Raw genomic sequence first — 14,596 nt, forward strand, 5'->3', positions numbered from 1 at the left:
TGGCATATCGTGATTTTCAATGGAACAAGGCACCTCGTTATTTTCAGTAGATAATGGCATATCGTGATTTTCAATGGAACAAGGCACCTCGTTATTTTCAGTAGATAATGGCATATCGTGATTTTCAAGGGAACAAGGCACTTCGTTATTTTCAGTAGATAATGGCATATTTTCAGGGAAAAGAGGTATCTCGCGATTGTCAATGGACGGAGGTATCTGGCCATACGACACGTTTTGATACGTCAAAGGCACGTCACAAGCTAAGGGCAAATTCTGATTACCATTAGAATCTTTCAAAGACATTTTCTGACTACCTTCAACGCGCGACTGTAGATTAAGCGGAACATTTTCAACATTGTCTGTTATCGAAGTTTTGGCTTGAAAATAAGAGATTTCAACTACATCGTCGATAACTTCTTTAACACAGGAATATACCTTCAGATTTAAGTCGCTATCGCGTGGATTAACACTACCGGTTATAGTGGCGTAAAAATTATCTTTAAACTGTTGATATTCGTCCGGATGGTTATCGTAATAGTGACTTATCAATTTGCCTTGTCGAGTGAAGCTTCGATCGCACTGTTTGCAGCGGTAAGGTTTCGAGACCACGTGCGTTTCGTGATGCTGCATGAGTTCGACATGCTGATTCGTAATGAAATCGCACTTTTGGCACTTGAAAATTTTAAGGCTCACGCGATGAAGATCGCGCTGGTGCTCCTTCAGCTTTTTGAAATAAGGAAACGACAATTGACAAATTGAACATCGGAATGGCACGTTAGACGTCTCTCCAGAATTGTCCGCGGCTTTATCGGAACTGCCACGTCGACTCTTCGACTTTTTCCATTTCTTTCTTTCTTCCAAAATATTAAAATCCGGATCTGAAAGAATTTAAAAACAGTTATAGCACGAATAGTGAAATCATACGTAAAATATGTGGATTAAGTACTACGTTTTCTAATATTAGCCAATTACCGAGCGGTCATAGGAATCCGTGCTCGGTAAAACAGATTCATCATTTGGAAAACACTCTAAAGTTTCTCATTATTTTGTTATATGCTTATTTTCATACCTAAATATTGGTTGAAAACTACCGTCAATTATGAAATTTTTTACTTCGACAATGCTGAAGATAGCGCTACACACATTAGGGCGATTTCTCATTTCTATTTAATGCAGGAATCCATACCTCTACTTGGAATGCTTATCCTGCCGTATCGCGTATGATAAGATCACTCTGACGGCTTTGGCCTCGCCTACGAGAGAAAAAATCCCTTTAGCGTACGCTCCCCTCTCACGTTGTTGTTTGTTAAGTTAACATGGTGACGTCAAAAAACCGTCTGCCACAAAAATCTGCCGCGAAAAGCATTCCACGTAGATGTATGGATTCCTGTTAAACGCGATGCACGCCCGTTGACACGTGGTAATAGGCACGTGCCACCCAGCGTCATGCGTCGTTATTAAATTGAAGTGAGAAAGCATTAAACAACATTAGTTCAGTATAGTCAGAGTAAACATTCTTCATTATGGTAGCGGTAAATAATGGTAACCTTTACAACAATTTAAGTATCACGTGACAACAACGTCACCGATGCATTATCCCATATTTTGACACGTCGATTTTGGATTTAAAAAAAATATATAGTTTTTCAAAATTTTTCAATTTGAAATTACACATTTAACATAACGGTAAAACCAACTGCTATATTTGAGGTAATATATCAAATTAAAAATTATTATTGGGGAACTTATAAAAACAAATAACTTTATGAATTCTTACTAATTTGTTTTTCAAATTGGTTATAAGAAATAATTATTTTCGTTTGCACAATCTTAAATTTCAACTAAATTTATCAAATAATTTAATGAGGTAAACCCACTAAAATTGGCAATACATTTATGTTAACATTTTAAATTGGGTAATTCCATGCCAAATCACCCGTTTTCGGAAAACATTTCCCACGGCACCATGCGCGATTTCGACGTTACTTTACACGTTAGTAATATAGATAGTTTTAGTGGGAAATCCAAATTTTTAGCCCAAAATTCAACGTAGTTTTTAAAATATGATTTTTTGGAAAAATGATGTCTAGGGTGTACATTTTCGAAATGCCGAAAATCTTGGTATGTGCGTACGAATAACTCAAAACGTATTCAAGATAGACCCACGAAACTTTTTATACTATAAATATAGGTAATAGTGAGTAACTAGGAATTTTTTTCCGAAATATGTAAATTAGGTTTTTAATAAAAAATATTTGAAAATGGTGATTTTAACTGAAATTTCGTTTTTTGAGGTATACTAAAGATAATGTTGTCGCCAAGATATTAAATCGGAGATAAATATGAGAGTTGATATTATGTAAAATTGACCCAATGAACACGAAAATAGCGCTGAAAGTAATCTCAGGAATTTAGTTTTTGAGTTATAGCTACGTGAACCGACCTATTTTTTTGAAAAACTACCAAACATGGTAGAACACATTTCGAATTGGAACCATTCTTTTAATCCTAACGATTCTAGAGATAAAATTTGAATGACCTTGAAGACCTGGTTCAAGGTCATTGAAATTTCCATTGTCATTTGTCCCCCTGCACCCTCTATGTAACCTGCAAATTTCAAATTCTTACATAAAACACATTGAGTAATTGGCTCTGTATCGTTTTTTAGTTATCACCCTGTATACTGTGACTAGACGATATTTTGGAAGTTTGTAGCAGACCAAATCTTTAGTTTATCTGTTTATAATCTGATAAGCCCACGACATAATCCGTAAAAAAGGAATATCTAAGGGTAGAAACTAGAAACAAACGTTATAGTTTGTCGCGCCACGTGTGCGAAGTTTTGGAACTTACGTAGCAAGTTGAAATAAGTTAAAATTGAATCTTGATTTTGGTTATTTAGGTCTCCCATAAACAACTTTTTTACTTACGTATTTTGTAGCTTAAAACCGTAATTTTGCCGCAATCACTACCATGTTTGGTAGTTTAAAAAAAAAATAGGTCGGTTCACGTAGCTATAACTCAAAAACTAAATTCCTGAGATTTCTTACAGCACTATTTTCGTGTTCATTGGCTCCATTTAACATAATATCAACTCTCATATTTATCTCCGATTTAATATCTTGGCGACAACATCATCTTTAGTATACCTCAAAAAACGAAATTTCCGTTATTTATATATTTCGGAAAAAAACTTCCTAGTTACTCACTGTTACCTATATTTATAGTATAAAAAGTTTCGTGGGTCTATCTTGAATACGTTTTGAGTTATTCGTACGCACATACCAAGATTTTCGGCATTTCGAAAATGTACACCCTAGACATCATTTTTTCAAAAAATCATATTTTAAAAACTACGTTGAATTTTGGGCTAAAAATTTGTATTTCCCACTAAAACTATCTATATTACTAACGTGTAAAGTAACGTCGAAATCGCGCATGGTGCCGTGGGAAAATTTTTCCGAAAACGGGTTATTTGGCATGGAATTACCCAATAGTTTTGCATTTAGCAAAAGAACAATAAATAATTGTTACTAAGAAATTGATCGATTATTCTAATATACCAAAAGACAAGATAATTAACCAGTAAATAAAACAGCAGCCGGTTTAGCCCTTTCGGTTCCTTATCAGCAAGTGTTGAACTCTTGGCTTTACTTGAATTAATTGCTGGAAGTGAATAAGCAGCAAACTAACATTCCATACAATTTAAATTTATAACAATATAAAAAAAATTAGTTTATCCAGGTTTAAATCAACTTTATCTTTGAAAATATTTTTACTCTCATCGTTTTTGTGGAGTCCCATTTGAAAATCACTGTGTTATTGTTATTTTAAAAAACAATATATTCTGAACCGAGAATCGCCTGATGATATCAAGAAGAAACGCCACGCCCTTCAGTCTTTCACAGCCCCTTCATAGTGGCCAGATGTGCGGTTTCCCCCCCCTCCCGATTTGGCTCCTTTTCAAATAAAAATAATAATCAGCTAGGCCACCACCCTCCTACGCATTGTAACCCGGCCACCATTAATTGGCTTTACAAGTCGCTAGTTGACTTAGGCCTATGGTGGTGCCTTGTGTATTAGCCTAGTTGATTATTATTTATTGGTTTATTATACTTCTTCAATTTGAAATAATGACCATGTAAAATGAGACTTATTTTATTTATGTTTATTCGTTTAGGGCTTAGCTTTTTTATCCCTTTTTTAATGGACTTATCTACTAATTCGCTCATTATCTCGTATTTTATTTATACTTTACCATAAAATTAAAACATCGTTTATTTTATTTAAAATTCTGAACTTAACATCTTGAAACACTTATAATAAATATGATGAGTTGAAAATTATATATTTAAATATAATTACACGTTTAATAATTCAATTAAATGTGAAATTGAATAGCTTAACCTTTTATCAATACGCAATTCAATGTGGCAACTTGTACATTTGAACTTATCGGGGTTGAAACAGTTTTTAAAATTCAAATTACCGGACATTTCCTGGTATTTTCTAACCATTTATGGAGATTTTCCTTGACTTTTAAGGAAAATTTTGGCATTTTTTAACCTATATTTAGATCCGAAATAAAATGTCCCAACTTTTCCCTGACACCTACATCTTAAACCTCCACGTTGTTTTTACTATTTCTGAAAATTCCTAAACCATTTTCGATTTCCCTAACTTTTCCGGGTAACCCTGTTTTTATCGCGCTTGTCAAACGAGTTCCCCTTTTAAAACCACACCAGGTTAATTCATAGCTAAGGGCGGCGGAAACAATGCATTTCCCCTCTGCACAATTCCTTCTCAGAATCGACTCTACTCCCATCCTGACAAAATTCTTCTCCCCTGCCATCAATTTCCATCCTACTCTTATTGAAGCAGCCCACCTGCGGGTCAAAAGGTTTCTCAAATATTCCAACACCCCCTTCTCCTAGCTGGGGGGGGGGGGGGGAACTCTGACTGCGTGGGACACGCTCTGCTTTTACGAGTATAGGGTCGTAACCTAACTTCCTAAAAATAACCCTGCTACTAGACTTTTAGCTCCCCTCAACGATTCAAAATGCTTCTCCCGAAACGTTGCGTCGAACAATGAACTCGTTTAATACGTTTCTGAAGACGGGGGGGGGGCGTGCCAACCACGGGGCGCTGCCCTTGCTACTTTTCCCAGGACATACTTTGCGCAGAGTTGTGGGGTGGCGGAGTGGTTAGCACTTTCGAATCGCAGCAAGAGGAACTGAGTTCGATTCCAGCTTGTGGCACTGGGAGAAGACTCGGAACTCCCGCGTAGTTAACTAGTTATCTCCCCACTGGTTAAAGGGGTTTTCCTCCGTGTTCTTCGGTTTCCCCTTTCCATGAAACTTGTTGAGGTTAACGGCAATAGTCAGTGTAGGGGCTTGCCACCACCCTCCTACGCATTGTAACCCCGCCACCTCAATTATTAGCCTGTAAAGTCGCTAGATGACTTGGGCCTAAGGTGGTGCCTTGGGTATTCGCCTAGCTGATTATTATGATTGGAAATCGCTCCCCAAATCATTCCTCTTTTACAATGTCAATTCTTAAAATATGTTCTTTATTGTATACTTTTTTATCTATATTATTCTGTTATATTGATTATTTGTCTTTCTGCACGTAAGTCAGCCTTTGCCTTCACGGTTGTTATTTCATTGAATAAATAAATAAATAAATACTTATTTGCCACTGACGGACTCTAAAGACAAGTTGACTAAACACGCGACACCGTTGTTTTTTTATCTCTCGGCATTTTTTCGGACGCAGCATATTTAACAAGGTTGTGCCAAGAATGTATTGAAGTGACTAAGAATATTGGACTTCAGGATTCTGATTCCCATCCTCGCAACCTTTGTAGCTTAAATTCGTCTGCTTTCCCATTCAAGTTTTCTATATGGTATGCCTTTGAATGCCCCTTAAATGCAGACCAACTTTCTCCACAAAAGCTGTGAGGATGGTACCAAGGGTTAATGCTATGCTGAAAAATTCTAAGTAACTTCAATTCATTCTTGGTTGTGCTTATAACAGGATTGCCGCAGTTTTTTCACAATCAAATTCCCTTACTTTTGCAGGTTTTCCTTGATCATCTTCGGAGATTTTCCGGTCATATTTTGTGCCAAGACTTTGTATTTTTTTTACCTATATTTTAGTAAACGTTTCCTATTGGCAACTGAAATTAAATTCCCTGACATCTCTAATTTTTTTACTAATCTTTAAAATTCCCTGATTTTTATACCCATATTCAAATTCCCTGACTTTTCCAGGTTTTCCACGTACCGTGGCAACCCTGTATAATGTTGTTTTTGCCCCCACTCTCGTTAAAACGTTGGCACGCCCCGGTCTTCAGAATTCGTGATGAATAGAAAATCGACTTGGTATGATTTTTCCCAACGCTTCCCACTCAATATAATACTTCTTTCAGCTACAAGATTGCACCAAGTTTGTTTTACAGACCAATTAGCCATAGTAAAATTATTATAACGTGATAAATTTAAACTCCTAACCATTTCACTCATCAAGTATGAACATCATCCATTTGATCATTATCAAACTACCATGACTTTTTAGTTGAATCACATGAGAAAATAACCCAATAGAAAAATCGTTCGCCAACAAGGCGATCATATTATTTCGTGCCCGTATTCCATTTAAGCAGGTAGCAGAAAATCATGAATTGGTAATAAATCTTAAATTTGAGTGAAATATTACTTCTGGCTGTACACCACTTCGATAAGATAGTGCCACACCAGGCCTTTAAACACGCTAACGCATTTGGAGCAGTTAGCGCGCTTTTGAAATTTAGTACAGTCAAAGGTAGACCCAAGGGAGGGGTCTGGACCCGGAAACTCCCCCCCTTGTCTACGCCACTGCCGCTGCGCTTCCTTGATATAACTTTCAAGCCCCGAAGGAGAATGGTTCTTGCCGAGACATGACATCCAAGATTTATGAAGCTAGGCGGAAAGTTAGAGATCAAGATAAAATGGATCTTATCCCAAAATTTTGACTTTAAGAAACTAATACCTAAACCAAATACCAAATCATGGAAATATACAAAACTTGGATGTGCGGCTTTGGGTTCACCATTGACATATCAGTTGAGCTATGTAGTTGGATAGACAGAAATACTCCATAATATCACCATGTTTGCCCCACAATTCTTACTTTTTTCCCATGTTTATCAGTTGAAACTTTTTGTTTGCACATAAACACCTCACAATACCTCATGGTCCAAGTCTTATAAATATTACCAATTTGTTTCAAGATTCGATATTTTAAAAGTTAATTTTTGTAATTTAAATAACGTCCGTACTTTCAAATCAATTTTTCCGTTAGTTCTGATTTAATTAAACGTTAATTTAACAATAAATAGTTGATTTATCACGACTAACACGAAAAAACCGTTACGTTAGGATATAAAGACTTCAGAAAATATTTTTTAGCCAATCAGTAATGAGTTTACTTTCAAAGCCATCGGTACCCAAATATAAACATTACGATTTCATACATTATGGATGTGTCCCTTTGGTTCACTACTCAGTATGGTTTATGAAGATAGGTGTATTAAAACATTAACGGTACTCCTTTATATTTTACTAAATATTTAAGTGAATACAATTCATACATTTAAATATTTAAAACAATTATCGTCATGCGAGCGATTTTTTGTGGATTGGAAATGACTACGTGAGGACTGAGGGGGATTGGGAGAAATGCTTAAATCGTCTCCACAGCTATCCTCTTTAAGCTCATATAAATACACTTTTGGTATTCTTCAGTGGCTGTTCATTAGTTTTACACGAGCCTAGTATACACTCTTTTTCGCGGTCTTTTCGACCCCTCTTTTTGGCCGCCCGCTAGTCGGCTATTACCTGGAACCACCGGTGGGGGGTCTAGGCTCGGGTCTTTGGTCCAGCGTTGCCAGACGTACTATAATTATGGTACAATTCAATAATTCCAGCTATGAATTTGGAACGTAGCATAATTTCACCAGTGCGCCATATGATACGCCATTTTGTAATAATTTTAACAGACCGTACCATATTTTCCATAATTCTGATAGGACATACCATATTGTCAATAATTTTCGAAACCATGCACTCATGTTCAGACCAAAAAGATTATTCATCTACTTTGTTTAAATTAAATCTAGACGTTGACAAAGGCAATTTTTGGTGGTTTGATCATTAAAATTAACTTTTAATTTTTAAATACTCGCCAAATTCTCAAAACAAGCCTACATAATGCTAGTAAAATAATTTGGCAAAGAATTCAATAATTTTTGAGTTCACATACAATAATTTTCATTTTTATATCTGGCAACGCTGCTTTGGTCCCAGGATATGGAGAATGGGGGTTAAGGGGGGTAAACTCAACATGAACGCGCACAGCAAAATTCCCAAAAAAGTGTATAGGCTAGAGTAAAACTCCGGTAGCCGCTACAGTCCCCGCCGCCGCCGTTCGCAAAAACACCGTTTTCGAACGCCACGGTAGGATTCTCACCGTCCGCAATAACGTCGTTCTCTTACGCCACGGTAGAATCCTCCTACGCTCGCGTTTTAAACCAGAGGGAAGGCCGTAGAAACCCAAGGTTTGTAGAGACAGAACCATATTCTGCTATAGTACTACCAGATTTTCGTCCTTAAAATACACGCGCGTTCGACAACCAACAACCGGACAAGCCGGGCTATCGGGAATGGATTCGGCGATCTTCTAGCGTAAATTCCGTCTCTTCGTTTTATCGTTTTCGTTCGCACACGGTTTCCGCAACAGCGCTTGCCTCTCGCTTCCATTCGCGTGAAGGAGGGTAAGATATGGCGGCTCTCCCACCGAGCGCTACTCTCTATTGTAGGCGACTCTTCGGAGCCCAGCCATTCTGTGGAATTTGGTAACTATCACCTCCTTAGAGGCCCCAGGTGTGAAGAGAGGGGGGGTGACTTGGGTTTTCGTAAGTGCATCTCTAAACGTGGTGAAATCGCTTCTGTTTGTTTTGTATCCCTGTAGTCCAACCACTCTACTGTGTAATTTTTGAAATTGTCACACCCATATTTCCCACAAAAATATTTCGAGCGGTTTTTCTCGACCGTTTATTTTATTTGTTCAACATGTTTCCGTTACCGGCTGAGGAGGATTATGCCTACGGGGGACACCTCCCGAGGGGTAAGACACTCTGCGAACTCTGTGTACACTGCCGTACCTTTGACAGTACTATATGGAACTTGCGAACTCTTGAAAATATGTACCTTTAACAGTGCTAAATGCACGAAATCGGTGTACAGATTATCTGAGACTGTCTTACCCCTCGACACCTCCTTCGCTAAATAAAAAAGGGCCTAGATTCCTACCTCACGGAAGTGGTGTGGAAACGGAATTATCCCTCATACTTTAATCAGTTTATACTACTATTCGTTGTGGTCGTAAAGCTCGTCTCGTGTGAAACTATTATTTGGGACTGCCGGGACCACTTGTTTTATCTCTACTTTTAAGAGTCTGTTTTTTTCAAGGTCCTTTGAATTGCGATGTTCCTCACGCCATACTAACGCGTTCCCTTTTCAGACCCCCTAAAATGACCTTCAATGGCCCGCATTCGAAACCTCTCGTCCCCAGTACAGAAAAATGACGGGAGGGGATTGGCGAGGGATGAAATATTTTTTAACCTTATGCATTTCCCCTATTCGCGTTTTTCCTCCGTCGATAGATAGATGGTGACACGCGTGGGGTTGGGTAAATTCTGAAAAAATCATTTTCCCTCCAGCGTTGCCAATTCCTAAAACTCAAAAAAAATTATCGTACGCGAAACCAATTTTTAATAACACTAACGACGTAAGTTCGACCGATTGAGAACTAATGTTTAAAGGTCGGTTTTAACTGGTTTTGAGCAAATTTTAAAAATTATCGTACGCGTAAGCTGAATTAAAAAAATTATCGTACATTATCGTCACGTAAGCTGAATTTAAAAAATTATCGTACATTATCGTACGCGTAAGCTGAATTTAAAAAATTATCGTACATTATCGTACGCGTAAGCTGAATTTAAAAAATTATCGTACATTATCGTACGCGTAAGCTGAATTTAAAAAATTATCGTACATTATCGTACGCGTAAGCCGAATTAAAAAAATTATCGTACATTATCGTACGCGTAAGCTGAATTTAAAAAATTATCGTACATTATCGTACGCGTAAGCTGAATTTTAAAAATTATCGTACATTATCGTACGCGTAAGCTGAATTTAAAAAATTATCGTACATTATCGTACGCGTAAGCTGAATTTTAAAAATTATCGTACATTATCGTACGCGTAAGCTGAATTTCTGTCTTTGAAAATAACGTTCGTCCTACAATTTAGCTTTAAATTATCGAGGTGTACGATAATAATTGTACGTCTGGCAACACAGCTTCCCTCCAACGACTGTACGTCCCCCCACCCACTCTCATGCCCGACCACCTGCGTTGCGTCTCAAGCGCAGCTTGTCGGTAATTTTCCAACACAGGCTTCATAAAAAAAAACGAAAATAACGCTAGGCTTTGTATTATTTGGCGGTTTTTTTTGTAACTTTCCCTCGACTTCGAACGCCGTTTTTTTCTCGGTCCCCAAGGCGGCCTTCCTCCCGGCCGCAGGGCGTCGCTGATGCTAGGATTTTTCTTGTCGCGTTTTGGCGGAGTTTCACGCCTATTATAGACGCATTCGCATATTGCCTACAGGAAAATATGCAAAAAGGGGCGAAATCCACCCGAGGTACCTTCCTATTTAATAATGTTTGAAGTAGATGGTGACACTATAAGGTTTATGAAAAATAAACTTTTTTAAAAAGTTATTAATTAATTACTAAATTATAGTACTTTAAATTCTTATTAAAAATATATAGTTTTTGAAATTTAAATTAACAATTAATTTTAACATAAGTTAACACTCCGCCATAGATGACACTATAATACGATTTTAGACTATCCAATCAGGGAAGATAATTTTGTATTTTAAATCTCGACAAAACCGTTCCCCACTAAAAACTGAAAACTTTCAACCAATCGTTGAAAATAAAAAATTATGACGTCATGCTGCTATCAAAGCGCCATCTACTAACAAATAACGCCATCACCACGTTACCTCGGTCATTGCCCCTTAAAAATTGTAAATCGGTCTATATAACGTTGTTTTAACGTTAAATTATTTGATACATTTATCTTATTATCATAAAACTTACGAGAATAAGATAACTGGATTCATCGATTCTAGTCACAACTGACAACTCGTTTCCTACCTTCGCTTTCGCTACAAGGTTACGATAGTCGGTATAATCTTTTTCCTTGGTAGCGTTGAACAATCCTCAACGAAGATAACGTTATCTAAACTGTAAGATTTTTCGCGTATCCGGTTTGGACGTCACGTTGAAAACGTTAAGTCAACTAGTGCTCGGAATTGTTTATTCATTATCCACACATTTTCCGATTTATTTAAAAAACTTCGGTAAAAATAATATAATTTTAACTTATTTCATTATGTTTTTTACGCAAACAAGCTTTTATTTGAATAAAAGTGGTATTTATTTAAATAATTGTTTGTTTTATTTAAATAATAGGCTTATTCACTTTCGATTATTTAAAGGGAATATAACCCGCAAAGCAATCTTTATGGAAGACCCCTTCAATTTTACAAATTTGCCTGTACAGTGGCGCCGAACATTTTTAAAGGGAATAGAACCTCCAACGCGTTCTTTATGGAAGACCCCATCAATTTCCTTTATTCCCTTCACAATAAGCGATTATCAGCGCCGCTAGTGTGAAAAGGCATGGGAGGCAGCGGACAATATTGGAACCCTCGGAGGGTGACAGAAATACCAGAGGTTATATTCCCTTTAAAGCCAAAGGCAAAGGTGGCCCGAGCTGCAAACGTTGGTGTTCCACACCGAATACCTGAGGTTATATTCCCTTTAAACATTTTACAATTTTTATTCAACTATTGGTTATTTAAATAAATAGTATTTAAATATCGCAGAGCTTATTTTATTCATGGATAAAAATTAATCGAATGCCGACCACTAAAGTCAACCATGCATAACGTGACCATACGTCCCGTTTTTAACAGGACTGTCCCTGTTTTCGCGCCGAAAATAACGGAAAAGGCGTCGTGAAACCTGGTCACGTGACGTCACAGCCCGGAGGAAGAATAGCTGCAGACGCCGCGACAGACAATATTTTACAAAAATTTACAACAAGCGTAAAAAGCCTTCAACAAGATCCTACGTCGAATCTTCAAATAATTATAATAATTCTAAAAATGTGTTTTTTTTTCGAAAACCAAATCTATATTAGACCCAGGATGAAAGTTGGGGGGCCGAAAATTAACATTTTTACCTGGCAACTCAGCATTTGGACGGAACATCCGTTTCCTTACTTCCGCCTGTCACAAACAGGATGTTCCGTCCAGAGGTCTCACTTTTGAGTGAAATAAATCTTTGATAGCTACTTCACAAAATATAATAGTAGCTAACCAATAAGAAAAGTATAGACTAGAATGAATAGGTATAGGAATTTATACAATCACTACCGACTAAATTATAAAGGCCCGTGCGCCCATCGAAACCGAATTTTGTTTCTGGCAATTTTAGTTCGCTACCAATAGCCGCAAGAGGCGCTTATTCGTCGAAAACTGCGGCCAGCTTTCACGAATGTATTGGCCGTGTTTGTGAAGCGTCGTCTGCTTCGCGACCATACAAGTACGTAAAATCGTTCAGGCACTGCCGCTCTTAAAAGTACATGTGGATGTACTACTTCTTATTTGTAAGTAAAATTTATTAAATCGAATTTTTTTTGGCCTAAAAACTAAAGTAACTAGGTAAATTTAATTAAAACTAATAAGGTGATAAAAGGTTTTTTCTTGCACCAGAAAAAAGTATATTGTAAAGTCTAAATAATAATGAGATACTAGTCTACCTCACTTTTTATAGTTCAACTCATTTTTTTAAATTAAGTAATATTGCTGTGATGTTTTAAATATGTAGAAATATTAATGAGATACAAGTCTACCTCACTTTTTATAGCTCTACTCATATTAAGTAATATTGCTGTGATGTTTTAAAAAAGCTTAGGTGATAAAGTGTAAAAAATATTCTTTACCAAAAAGAAATTGTGATATTTTGTAAGAATATAGCTTTCTTTGACAAGAAAGTATTACTATGGGAACTGTGATTGTTCAGTTGCAATGAAAATAAGATCCTAAACTTTAGATGATTAATTTTTTGTAAATTGTTGTAGGCCTAAAGGTTTTTATTCTTTGTTGTTTTCCCTTATTATGGAATGTTATGGTCACTTTACACGGAAATATACTTTCTTCGAGCAATATCGTCTTGAAAATTTAAAGAAAGCCCATTTGAAAGCAATTTGAATATTATCATAGCGAACTGCCCCTTACTTTGCGATTTTACGAATAACCCCTAAAGAATTAGACTTAAGATCGCCATCTACCGGGAAAATACGCGTAATCCTTCAGTCAAAGTACCCCCCTTCGGATAGAGCGCGCACGGGCATTGATAATTTAGTCGGTAGTGATACAATAGCCAAATCTAGCAGCACTGGGTGGCGGGATTTGAAATGAGCCAAATATCAAAATTATATGATTTTATAGGACTCTTTGGGGATTTTGCTAAAAATATAGGATTTTATAGGACATTTTCGAAAATATAGGATTTTATACGACCTCTGAGGGCCCTCCGTCACGTTTAGCAACGAAAATAATTTTTAAGATAACTTCGTTGAGCATTACTGAACGCAGCCAAGGGTATATACGCTTAGAGCCTAGCGCTGCCGATTTAACGCAACCGTCGCCGATTTCTAATCTGGCGCCGAACCGCCGCCGATAAACTTTTTATACGTATAAGTGAATTGTTTTGGATACTGGATAAACACACGTTTAAATCAAAGGTCGGCTCAAAACAACTAGCTCTTTTTTCAACAGAGGTCGCTAGCGTTGAAATCAAAACTAGATGCTTAAGCTACATTTGGACCCAAAAGGGGGACCTAAAAGTACCACTCGCGTTGATTAGCTCGTTCGTAAAATTGACAACAATATATTTTATATGGGATATATAATTACGGTTGGAATCTACTTAATAAAATATAAGTGGTCTAATTATAACTCTACGATGATTGTCTGACGACGTTAGTGTTTCGCTATTTCAAATTTTAGCCCCCATTTCCATTAATAGATGGCACCACGCTCTCCAGTAAAGTCGTATTTGAGATGATTCATTGCCATTTCTAATAACAAGGGCCTTATATAATACAGGTGGCAATGATAGAGCCGACAGTTGCTTTCGGCTATTGAGTTCTTATTTTCTTTTCCAATAATTCTAAACTAACCTCGATTAATTTCATAACTATAAATTATAATCGTGAACATATAATTAATCTTTATATTCCAAAAAACAAACTGTATAAAATGCATTTTTGTAATTTTTGAATTAAAGTTTTCTGAGAAATGTTGCTAAGTCTTTGTTAGGTTGTCTAACTAGGTTAATAGACGCTAAAAGAAATTATTCGCTCCAAAATAAAAACCGTCAAAAGGAAGGGTTTTTAAATTAAAAACGCGTG

At 36.8% G+C, this 14,596-nt stretch overlaps 1 protein-coding gene across 1 annotated transcript in view; it reads right to left on the reverse strand.

Annotated features, from left to right (window-relative positions):
* Nucleotides 1-16: 16 nt before the first annotated feature.
* LOC149961052 (uncharacterized) overlaps nt 17-14,596 on the reverse strand; it is a 42,150-nt gene continuing 27,570 nt past the window's right edge. The window contains exons 3-4 of the mRNA XM_090153031.1: nt 81-878; nt 17-33 (exon numbers count right to left, since the gene is read on the reverse strand). Of these exons, the coding sequence (XP_090009157.1) occupies nt 17-33; nt 81-878 (815 nt within the window). The remainder of the gene's footprint in view (nt 34-80; nt 879-14,596) is intronic.

Source organism: Leiobunum rupestre, chromosome 1 (assembly GCF_980474605.1).
Source record: "Leiobunum rupestre chromosome 1, qqLeiRupe1.1.hap1, whole genome shotgun sequence".
In the NCBI taxonomy this organism is placed as follows: Eukaryota; Metazoa; Arthropoda; class Arachnida; order Opiliones; family Sclerosomatidae; genus Leiobunum; species Leiobunum rupestre.